At 45.6% G+C, this 12451-nt stretch overlaps 1 protein-coding gene across 2 annotated transcripts in view; it reads right to left on the bottom strand.

Annotated features, from left to right (window-relative positions):
• Positions 1-4750, bottom strand: part of BBS2 (Bardet-Biedl syndrome 2) — a 35507-nt gene extending 30757 nt beyond the window's left edge. The window contains exons 1-2 of one of the 2 annotated variants that reach the window (XM_004456563.5): positions 4399-4750; positions 406-633 (exon numbers count right to left, since the gene is read on the bottom strand). In XM_004456563.5, coding sequence (XP_004456620.1) covers positions 406-633; positions 4399-4515 — 345 coding nt within the window. In that variant the 5' untranslated portion in view covers positions 4516-4750. Of the gene's footprint in view, positions 1-401; positions 634-4398 lie in introns of both variants that reach the window. The other variant, XM_071209158.1, reaches the window with a different exon arrangement.
• Positions 4751-12451: the final 7701 nt, after the last annotated feature.

Here is a 12451-nt window from a genome sequence, read left to right as displayed (position 1 = left end):
TAATAAATATAAATTACTTGTATTAAAGCTGCAGTAGCCTAGAGATGTAAATGGAAGGCTACAGAAAGGGCATCTCCTATAAACTACTGTGCTAAACTTTAATGCAAGGCTACCAGGAGACCTGTTTGCTGGCTTCCTGACTTTTGGCTGAATTCTCAACAGGATATTTTTACGGATGTTGGCAAAACAGATATATCTCACGCAAGATAAGATGGAATGTCACCAAGTGGTTACCAATCATGACCAAATAAACTCCAAAGACATAAAGGAGATACGAAAGCCAAAATCCCTATGTTGTTTAACTACACTTTAATAATCACAAAATAAATTATCTCTTTTAAGCATAAAAACCAATAGGCATTATTGAGTAATGGGAATTTTATGGTTACTAAGGGGTATACTTGCCTCTCTGTAGAACAAATCTGAATTATTGTAGACATCGTAAGCCAGAAGATTAGTCTGTGTCCCCACTAAAAGAGCATCATAGCCAAGCTCTGGGCTCAGCACTCCTGCAGTCAGACAGCTGACTGCCTGGTTAATGTTGAGAAGAGAAACGTCAGATTCCAGGGGACTCTGGAAGACCCTGGATGCACTGAAATGCTGGCTCCGTGTATGAGGATTGTGAATAAAAACCTAAAACAAAAACGGTTAAATACATTCCCTTAAAATACCAAAAATGTAAGATTAACAGCATACATTTTTAATGGGTTATTAGCTGACATCAACATTAACAAGTTACTTTAATCACCTACAAAGCCTAAAATACTCAAAGCCGGTTCTGTACCTGGCTAGCTTTCAGTCAGGAACTGTGGACATCCAGTGGTTCTTGTGAAGAACAAGGTAACAAACAAGACCTAGTTGTTGCTTACCAGAGCTCACAAGCTACCCGACAGCCAGATGTCAAAGCATTCTTCCAAACTAGCCTTCTCCTGATCAACCTAGAGGAATCTGCTACCAGCTACAATGTGATTGCTATACACCAAGGAGATCACAAAAAGGAGTAAGAAGTAGTCCCTTAGATCTTTCATCCAAATACCTAATAAATTCACTTAACCCTTAAGATACTCCGGTACTTAGTAAATCTGTTTCACAAACTTAAATTGAGTCACAAAGATCAAGGTTTTTGAAGGCTTTCATAGTCTGGAGTGGTAAAACAGAGAATTAAATAATTGCACCCAAAGAGAATTAATTCAGCAGCTTCGACTATCATAAATATAATCACCCGAATTTCTCCATAAATCATTCAACGCTCTTGGGCTTCATCTGTAAAAAGAAGGTTTGGACTAGAACACACATTCTCAATGGGGCAATACTGTTCACAAGGGAGAAACTGGGGTGGAAGGTAGCCTCCTGGCTACCTTAGGGGTTAGCATAGTTTGTGACCCACCAAAGGACCTCAGTACAAAAAGAGGCACACAGTATATATGTGGTATCAAAATTTCAATGGGAAATTTTCATTGCCTAAAAAAAAGCTCCACAGGGAACCATATGAAAATAAGATTGGGAAACACTAAACCAGAATTTGGTCATTTTGAGTATTTCATCCCTTTGGCATAAACCAAACAGGATTAATTTTAAATTATTACTTAAACAAGGTAGCCTATTCAAGTGAAAATAGGTTTCAAAAGAACTGACCAGAAACATATAGAAAAGGTGTAGAGCCACTTCGTGTTTCCGTAATAGTTTTCACTTGTATACTACTTTACAACACACTTTTTCAAATGTTATTGCATTTGATCCCCACAACAACCCCTAGTTTACAGATAAGGAAGCTGAAGTCACTGCAAAGAGCAGGGCTGAGGCAGGAAGCCTGGGCTCTGGCTCTAGAAGCTAAGCTCTGGTCACACATCCAACTTCCTTTTATAACAGTGCCAGGCTGCACAAAGGAATTAAATATGCTGAGAAAGAACAGGAGGGGAAATAACTAATGGACACCATAATCACTGTTACTGGAATGGAAAGAGATACGGGATTGTTGCCAAGAGCAAGAAGAGTCCCCAGCTCCCCTCCTACTGCTCTCTGCCTGCGGGCAGTGAGTCCTCAGGGAGGAAAGAGCCAAACCCAGTCCCACACATATGAACCACTCCTAGAGCCTAGTTTTTAGTTTTCATCCAAAGGCCTGACTGCAGTTCACACAACATTTGGTGGAGCTGAGAGGGTGCTGCTGAGAATATAAATTCAAATGATACCCCCAGCTCTATGGTGAGAAGAAAAATGTCTCCAGAGGACAGCACAAATGTTCATCCTGAAAAAACACTTAAAAAAGAAAAAATTATTCTTGCTCAACACCAGAGACTAGATCCCAGGAGGTCAACACCTTCACAATAATGAAGCCATAATTTCAAAAGTCATTTTACCAGAGTTGCAGACCCTAGGAGAGGATAAGCCTCATCTATAAAGTTTGTTTTTTTGTTTGTTTGTTTTTAGGAGGTACCAGGGATTGAACCCAGGACCTCGTACATGGGAAGCAGAGACTGAACCACTGAGCTACACCTGCTCCCCAGTGAGAGGAGGTTTTCTGTTTGTTTTTGTTTTTAGGAGACACCTGGAAAGGAACCAGGACATTGTACAGGGGAAGCAGGTGCTCAACAACTTGAACTACATCTGCTCCCCTGTACTGTTTTTTTCTAAAGGAGAATATATTCATGCATTACTTGAATCATAACACACTACCATTCTATATTTTTTAAAGTCTCGAGATAAGAGATCACGTCAGAACTTTTCAGATTTGTTTAAAGTTCTCAACAGAAATGACCCGATTACACAGGACACTTTTCTTTCCTCATTTCCTTCAAACCTCTGGTCAAATGTTCACTTATCAGAGGGTCATCTGACCACCCTGTCCAAAACAGCAATTTCCCATCACCCCCTTTCCCTTACCCTGCTGTATTTTTCTCCTATGGACACATTATATTTATCAATGTTTTGTTAACTGCCCCTCTCTCAAATGTAAGCTCCATGAGGGAGGAGAGACTTGTCTGTCCATACTCAGCATCACACTTGCAGATCTAAGAGTGGCCAACACACAGTAAGTCCCTAATAAAGTGAGGGCCAAGCAAATATAAGTGGGACCTTCTAAGACCATTCATTTAGCTGCCAAATGCCTAAAGCAGAAATTTCCTTTTGGCATCTGTCAATGGCTCCTAACAAGAACGACTAACTTTACCCCATGCCAGACACCGTGCTAAGTGCTTTACACCATTATACCACTTAGGAAAATAAACCATTTCTTTTTGCTTATGTATCCCAAGATGTACATGTAAGAAAATAGAACAAAAGTGGAAGTATCTTGAAAAAAATAAAGCATTATGCAAATGCTAACTTATTAAATCCACAATGGGCCAGAGAATATACATTCTAGTCTCAAGACCACCAATATAGTTGACCAGCCTCAGGCACTGCTTTGAACCTTTGTCTAAACCTGTTCCTAATCAGTAAAGTCAGAGTAATAAAAAGAAAATAACAGCTAGCATTATTGAACACTTTCTAAAGGTCAAACACTTAACATGTATTAATTTATCTAATCCTAAAAACAGCCCTAGGTGGTAGATACTACCATGAAGTACTTGTTCAAGGTCATGTAATTAGTAGGTATGGAATCAGGACCACCATCCTGGCTACACTGCAGCCCTTAGCCTTGCAGTAAGGATGCCAAAATAATTAATGTAATAAGGATTTGTTATCTGTTAGCAGTTATTATCTTTGGTATCACTATATTCCATGTACTTTGCATGCCTCCAAAAACACACAGTGCCTTGATTTTGCCTTGTCTGCTGCACTTTCGGACTATAAATTTTCTGACATCAAGGACTCCAGCTTTATTTCTGCATCCCAACATCTAGTACAAAAAAGGCATTTAATAAAAGTCTGGTGAATATTGAATAACCATGTCTTTTTCATGTGTGAATGTACCGGACACATAATACATACCGAGTAACTAGCGAAAAAATTATGGAAAAAAGACATGGAAAAAAGTACAAGTTGAGTCACTTAATTTAGGTATCCTTTTTTTTTTTTTATTCTCTGTAAAGTTTTACTTTTATAATAAAGTGTGAGATAGCGGTAGGAGTTCCAGAGCGATAGACTGAGGCCCTGGGCTTGAGTCCGAGGTCTGTTACCCCAACTAATCTTAACCAAGTCCCTCCTTTTCTCGGGGCCTCAGTTTCCCTATCTGTACAAGAACTCTAACACTGTCGGCGTCTAAGTGCCTGGCGATAAGAGTGAACTGATAAGAAAACACGTGCGAGATATTCTTCACCAGACTGCAGGCTGAATACAGGTTGCCGGGCAACCCCGCCAGGGGGCGGGACCGGAGGACGAGCGGCGGGATGCCCGGGGCGCGGCGCTCGGGGGTCGTGTGTGCCGCGGCTCGGGCTCGGTGCTGCAGGGAGCGGTTACCTTGCCTGCTTGGGTGGCGGCCGCCAAGCACGGGTGGGTCCCGTCGTAGCGTCCTACGGCCACCATGCGGGGACTGATTTTGTGGCGCAGTTTCAGGGTGAACACGGGCAACAGCATGATGACAGTGACTCAAAAGCTCAAATGAGGAGGGCCAGTAGCACGTGGCCGTAGTAGCGGAACCGTCCTCACCCGCCTCGGCCCGGGCCCCAGAACCAGAGCAGCCTGGCTCTATTTCACCTCGGGCACAAAACGGCGCCGGGCCGGGGCCGCCACCTCGCCGCCGATACTTTCTGCGGCTGCGCTCCACTATCAATCCACCGCGCGCCTTCTGCGACTGCGCAGGCCCCGCCCAGCGCCTTTTGCGGCTGCGCGGTGTGGCTTCCATGCTTGGTTGTTTTGGGTGATTCTTGCTGCCTTAACTTACCTGAATAACGTTTGACTCCGCAGTAACGTGTCTGCAGTGGGTGTGTCTGAGCCAGTGTACCTCCGGGGGCACTGGAGGTGTCTAGCTGCACCCCTTCACACTTCACACAGCACTACCCACTGCAAAGGGCCATTCGTTCGAGAATTATTTCTTTAGTGTCTATTCTGACCCTTGTATTAGCAGCTATGTCGATGCAAACCACTGTCGTTACCTGCTCTAAGAACACCAGTCCCCTAAAAATAAATACTAATGTAATAATGCTCTAGACCCTCGGGTTTAAAGAGTCTGGGTCAAAATGCCAATATGTTTCAAGCATGCATAATCAAAAGTTTTGACCAACATGTTTTTTTGAGGGCCTAGTGTCAGGCACTGTTCTTGACAATAAAGATATAGCAGTAAACAAAAGACACACTTCTGCCCTCCTGGAGCTGACTTTCTAGTCAGGACAGACAAGCCCTAAACAAGAAATACATATAGTTGTAGGTCAATTGGTGATAAGCTCTATAAAGAAAATTAAGGGACAGAAGAGAGGATAGAGGGTTGAATGGGGCGCAGTTTTAAATAAGTCTGTCACTGACTCTGACTTTCCGACAAGGACATGAGGGAGCCAGCCTTGGGGAAGGGTGTTGCAACAGAGGCAATGCAGATGCAAAAGCCCTTAGGGCTCACTCCAGCTGCATACTAGAAACAGAAGAAAAGAGGGGAGGAAGGTGAGCAGGAACCAGAAGCCAGCAGAAGTAGAACCAGGAGATTACGGTGTGCTAGAAGCAAAATTAGAGTGTTGCCAGGAGGAGGAAAATACTAACTGTTGAAGATGTTGCAGGTAGGTCCTGAAAGATGAATTCAGGAGTATTCTCAATATTTGTGTTTTCCAGTTACATTTGTACAAATGAGCATCTCTTTTCAAGCATATCTGTGGCTAGTTATAACCTCTTTTGGAGATAATGCCAAAAACTAAAATTGAGGGCCTTAATGGAATGTAACACCTGAGCCAATAGCCCTCCATTGACACTCCTAAAATCCCGTCACTGAGTTCTCTCCACTCTTTTTTCCCCCAAACCAACCCTTTCCTTCTGGCATCTGTCTAGACGCCATAGTCCTATATGGGCTCCCTGACTAGCCTGTAGTGGAAAGTGTCCTGGCTCTGTGCATCTGCCCTTGCCCATCAGAACTTAACTTTGAGTTTGACAGTCCCTCCTTTCATCCTCCAGATACTGCCTACACAGTCCTCAGCTCAGTGAATCCACTCTACCGTGCTGATCGTGGCTTGATAGGCCACCTCTCCTAGCGATCTCCAATAGAGATGATTTCAAGCCCTCATTTTCAAACATTTATTGAGAGTCTCCACATGATAGGAAATAGCAATGAACAAGAAAGACAGGGAAACGGACTTGGCCCAGTGGTTAGGGCATCCGTCTACCACATGGGAGGTCCGCGGTTCAAACACCGGGCCTCCTTGACCCGTGTGGAGCTGGCCCATGCGCTGTGCTGAAGCGCGCAAGGAGTGCCCTGCTATGCAGGGGTGTCCCCCGCGTAGGGGAGCCCCATGCGCAAGGAGTGCACCCATAAGGAGAGCCACCCAGCACGAAAGAAAGTGCAGCCTGCCCAGGAATGGCACCGCCCACACAGAGAGCTGACACAATAAGATGACTCAACAAAAAGAGACACAGATTCCCGTGTCGCTGACCACAAGAGAAGCGGACGAAGAAACAAGATGCAGCAAATAGACACAGAGAACAGACAACCCAGACAACGGGGGGGGGGCGGGCGGGAGGGGAGAGAAATAAATAAATAAGTCTTTAAAAAAAAAGAGAGACATTATTTGTGCCTTCACAGAGTTAACAGCTTAGAGGAGTGCAACAGATATTAAACATGAAAACAAATAAAATAATTTTATTAGAGATTGGACTGATATAACAGGTATCAGGGAAGACCTCCTGGTCTTAGTCTTTGAGCAAGAGCTTATTAACAAGAAAGTTGCAGGGGGGAGGGCGGGGGGGGGAGCAGGTGAACACGGGGGATTGGCATGTAGGTGGTTGAAACTATAATGTTGAGAAAACTACTTTGACAATATAATAAGGAAGGGTTACTGGTTTAGGGTGTTGGACAGGAAGCATCCAGCACAGGGTGCACCTGGGGCAGGCTGCTAGGGAGTGTGTGAGTGCTCATCTTGTCATAGTGTGTTACATCAGTGGGTGGAGACCAATACAATGAGCAGGAAGGTGTTGTACTCTCATCCTGGGGAGGCCCTATGTTCTCACACAGAGGGGAGGGTATCTCACGAGAGCATGGATGGCTCCTAATGAGAGAGGACAGCCTAGTGTGTCAAGCCGTCTGCATTGTTTCAAGTATCTATGAATCTTGTCCTTCAAGCAGTGAAGCTTGGTTGTCACTGTGGGCCCTTAGGAGAGGGGGAAAGAGGAATAGAATAGATGGAAGAGGGGTAATTGGGGGCAATGGAAGTATTCTGCATGATCATGCAATGATGGATACAGGCCATGTTAAATTTCACCAAAAATTTATAAAAGTGTACTGTCTAAAATGTAAACTATAATGTAAACTACTGACCATGGTTAGTAGCTTTGTTTCAATATTTGTACATCAGTTGTAGCAAATGTAACATCCACATGTAAAAAGATCATAGTTGGGAAGGGGGGAAAAGGGGAGGATGTTGAGTATTTGGGAGTCCCATATATTCTGTATGTGACTTTACTGTGACTTAAAACTTCTTTGAAGACGTAATGAAAAAAAAAAAAAAGGAGATAAGACACTCAAGAAGAAATGGAAGAGATTGCCTTGCCAGTACACATACAGGACAACACCTATTACAGTGATGAAAAAAATTTTTATAATATTTTTCATTTTTTAATACTCCAAAATACATAATAATTTTTCTAAATTATTATGTATTTTATTTCTAATGTTTAAACCTATCATTACTATTTCATTTTCCTATTGAGTTTGGCAATATATTTGGATTCATTTTTTAAGAAGTTTTGGATCACAGAGGGGTTCAACTATGGCAGAGGAGGAGCATTGGTGTGGGGTGTCATTAATGGGGGATGCATGGGAGTGTGTTCACCTGGACATGCACATAGCATCTATAGATATGTTTGGATGTTCCTTGGGTATTGAAACAGTGAGCAGAGATTCACACAACTGAGGGAGTGCTGAATTCCCATCCTGAGGAGCTCTGTCGCATTCCTCAATGGAATATCAACAATCCCCCAAGTGCAAGGGCAATGACCAGCGAAGAAAGATGGCCCAATGGAGAGCCCTTGATACTGGTGACTGTGCTTATGAGCCTGTTGCGCCCGAAATTTCAACTTGGCCTAGAGCTGCAGGGTGCCTAAGAGTTACTTCCTGAGAGCCTCCATGTTGCTCAACTGTGTCCACTCTCTAAACCAAACTCAGCATGTAAATACATTGCTTTCCCCCCAGCGTGGGACTTGACTCCTAGTGTTGATGCTCACTGGCACCGAGGGATTACTACCAAGCACCAGCTGGTGATGCAACTAGAAAAAGACCTTGAATAAAAGGGGGAAATGGCAAAGACAAATGAGTTTGTATGGCTAAGAGACTTCACAATGAGTTGGGAGGTCATCAGAGCGACTGTGCTTATGCACATCTCAGCAGGATCTCAGCTGTAGCAACCCTGGGTAGTGGTGCTCTTGGGGGCTACAGGGATGCCCAGGTCCTGCAGTCATGGTGGATGGCTCCAAAGTTCGGTGTCTTGCCAGTGGGCCCTACTTTAGAATTTGTGCTCGTAAGTATAATGAAGTTGCACTAGGATGTGGCTTCTCTGCACGTGCCTCTTCTGTCCCTTGTATTGGACCTGTGGTTGGTGCTGGGGTTGGTGTATGACCAGGAGACTTGAATCTCTGGGCTGTTGATGAGCCAGCTGGGCCCTGAGCCTCAGTGGTGTTGCAGCACCTACTCTCCAGGTCATTGGACTTACCCAGGTCAGCTGACAGGGAGGTGAGGATGGACAACAACCACACCAGGGAACCAAGAGAGTCTACAACTGTGGGCACGAGAGTCCCATCCACCAACCATGTGGGATTGAAGCCCTCTCTCAATTGAGTGGTGGAGTGGGCATCACCACCCATGGGTTCTCAGGATCGAGGAATAAAATATGGATTAGAGTGGACTTACTGGTATTCTACTATAGAATTATAGTGACTCTAGCAATGGAAGAATCATTGATGTGGAGACAGTGGTCACGTGAGTTGCTGAAGGCAGAAAGAGGGAAAAGAAGGTATGATATGGGGGCATTTTCGGGACTTGGAATTGTCCTGAATGATGTTGCAGGGACAGATGTGGGACATTATATATTCTGCCTGAACCCACTGAATGGACTGGGAGATAGTGTAAATTACAATGTAAACTATAATCCATGCAGAGTAGCAGTGCTCCAAAATTTATTCATCAATTGCAATGAAAGTACCACACTAATGAAGGAAGTTGTTGATGTGGGAGAAGTGGGGGTGGGTGGGAAGTGAGGCATATGGGAACCTCCTATACTAAAAAAAAAAAAAAAAGAAAGAAAGTGGCAGTTATTAGAAAATGTGGGGGGAGCAGTGAGGGCAAATGCCCGTGTTGGGCGTATTTGAAGATCAAAAGGAAGACAACATGACTTGAGCCTAGTGAGTGAGAAGGAAAGAGGTCAGCAGGGGCCAGATCACCCAGGGCTTGTGGGCCACACCAAGGAGTTTGGATTCTACTCTTTAGCAGGCTGACAAGTTCATGGCCTTTTGGGTTTCTTTGGTCTTGGCCTCCATCCACCTGGGCAAACCTATTTCACTCTGGCCTGTGACTTTACAACTGCTCTTCCCATTAGGAAATTACAATCATTATCATCATCATCATCATCACCATTAACATTACTGAGCATTTTCTAGGTACCATTCTAAGTACTTTTCATGGGTCACCTTACTCAGTCCTCAAAATGATCCTATAAAGTAGGCCCTGTTGTCATCCCATTTTACAGGTAACAAACCTTTCTTGTGTCACCTCCTATTTTTATAACTCTTCATTGGCTCCCCAACGCCAAACAAAGAAAGCCCATACTCTCTAAAAGATCTCTAACAAAGATCTCCAAATTCTGACCACCTTTGACCTTTGCAGCCTTATCTTTTGTCTCTTCTTGTCTAAGACTTGAACCCTTCCCAGAGGCTGTTTCCAGCCTGTCTGCTTTTGCCCCACTGTGCCCTCTGCCCTGAATGTCCTTCCCCTCACTTCCCCTGCTAACGCCCTACCATCTGAAGACTCAGGTTGGACATCACCACTCCAGGGAGTCGTCTGATGGCCTGTCTCACTGCTGCTCCCACACTTAGGAGGTAGCCACACTTCCTCTATGCTTTCATCAGTCCCCCAGAATCACACCACTTGTCATATTGGGAGTATTTGAATATTTGAATCACTACCCTAATTATAATCAGAAAGGATCCTCATGAGGATAGAAACCCTCCCCCACTCCTCCCTACCAAGCACTGATGAGGGAAGGGAAATAGGAGGCTTTCCTCTGAGGAGGAAGGAACGACTGCTGGGAGAGACTGACCCAGAGCAGACCCCTGCCTGCCCAATCCGAGAGTCTTCTGAACCACTCCATGACCCCCAGAAATCACTGGCTGTCCAGAGGAGACACCCGTCATCTTCTTATCAGTGAGAACCAGGCCAGTAGGGAGTCGGTAGGGTCCAGGGATGCAGCGCTATGTAACAATTAAACTCTCAAGCCTCAACAGCAACTAGCTGAAGCCTGAGTGCAGTATTTACTCAGAAGGCTCTCGTTCATGGAGTGCCTGCTCTGTGCCAGGCCCTTGCCACACACTAACTCATATAATCCTCACAGCCACCTTCTGAGGGAGAGAATGTCATTATCCCCATTTTACAAGAGTGGAAACTGAGTCATGGGAGGATTATATAACGTAAGCCCACGGTTGCACAGCTGTTAAGTGGCGGAGCCAGGAGGGTGAACCCGAGTGCTCCAGCCCCAGAGCCTGAGCTCATTCCCAACCACACACACTGCCTGCTGGGTTGGACCTCCTGAGCACCTGTGGGCTCTTCTAGAAAAGAGAAACAGCAATGATAGTACTACCTCAAAGGAGTGCTGTTGTGAGAATCAGGTGATCTAATAAAAAGTGCTTAAAGCAGTACCTGGCACTTAATAAGAGTTCCCAAAAATGTTTCTTATTTTTGTTATTACCTTTAAGTGAAAGGGCTGCTTCTGACTAGTCAAGATCGCTATTGTGATGAATTTGGTGTCTTTTTGTTTTGAGCAGGTAGCCCTGCTCCGGGTCCACGTTCAGCCCTGGGGTCAAAAAAACCAACCTAGCCAGCTATGGTCAGAGGGGACTAAGTCGAGACCAAGAATTTAGATCCTGATTTTAAGGCCACGCCCGTCCTGGTCCTCGCCTGGCGCGTGCCAAGCACCCCCGCTAGAGGGTGTGCGGGAGTAAAGAACCGAGATCGCGCGCGCGGGCTCAGGAGTAAGGGCCTGGAGGGCGGCGGGCGAGAGGGCCCGGGGACCCCGCAGCCGCAGAGCGTACCCCTGGGGAGTGGGGCAGGCAGAAGACCCAGCTGCAGAAAGACTTTGACGTTTTTTTTTTAATGCACTGTGGTGGCTGCTGTTTTTACAGCAAGCTCATTTTACTTTTGTAATAATGATTACAAAATAAAACAAAAATTCAAAATAGCGGGAGGGTGGGGGCTTTCTGTGGATTTCAGGGCTCGGGATCCACAGCCTCCTCTCACCCGGGTTGGCCCAGAACTAGCCGATAATGGACCCCAGTCTTAGTTTCTCCCTACTCCCTAAAGGAGGGTTGAAGGAAAACAGCCTTTAGGGTCCTGCCCCAGTGCAGAAAGGGCCTGGCTGGGGAGGCAGCAGGAGTAGAGGGGGCAGCCCAGAGCCAGGCTTCTGGGAACCATTCACCCCGGCTTCCCCTCAGGAGCAGCTCTCCCCAAGGTGCTATCCTGCGGTCTTTCATCTCCTGACTCCCTTCTAGAATTCCTGGCTACTCTGCGATGTCTGCTGCGGGCTGTGGGGTGAAGCTGACCGGGCTGGTCTCCTCTGTCAGCCCGTTTCACAGATGTGGGCAATGAGGAAAGGAAGAATCCTATGTTCAGAGCCACTTAGCAGCATGCCACATACGAAACTACAGAGACAGCCATCTACAACAAAAACATGAGCTAGCATTTATTTTTAAGATTTATTTTATTTATTTCCCTCCCCTCCCCCCCACTGTCTGCTTTCTGTGTGTTCTTCTGTATCCACCTGCATCATCAGGTGGCACTGGGAATCTGTTTCTTTTTGTTGCGTCATCTTGCTGCGTCAGCTCTCCCTGTGTGCGGTGCCACTCCTGGGTGGGCTGCACTTTTTTCACATGGGGTGGCTCTCCTTGTGGGGCACACTCCTTGTGCATGGGGCACCCCTATGCGGGGGCACCCCTGCGTGGCAGGGCACTCCTTGTGCATGGCAGCACCACCCATGGGCCAGCTTACCATATGGGTCAGGAGGCCCTGGGTATTGAACCCTGGACCCTCCATATGGTAGGCAGACACTCTATCAATTGAGCCACGTTCACTTCCCATGAGCTAACATTTTTTGAGCACTTACTATGTGTCATACTG

Source organism: Dasypus novemcinctus, chromosome 18 (genome assembly GCF_030445035.2).
Source record: "Dasypus novemcinctus isolate mDasNov1 chromosome 18, mDasNov1.1.hap2, whole genome shotgun sequence".
Taxonomy (NCBI): domain Eukaryota; kingdom Metazoa; phylum Chordata; class Mammalia; order Cingulata; family Dasypodidae; genus Dasypus; species Dasypus novemcinctus.
The sequence above is the reverse complement of the archived record's forward strand: the minus strand, read 5'-3'. Positions and strand labels throughout refer to the sequence as shown.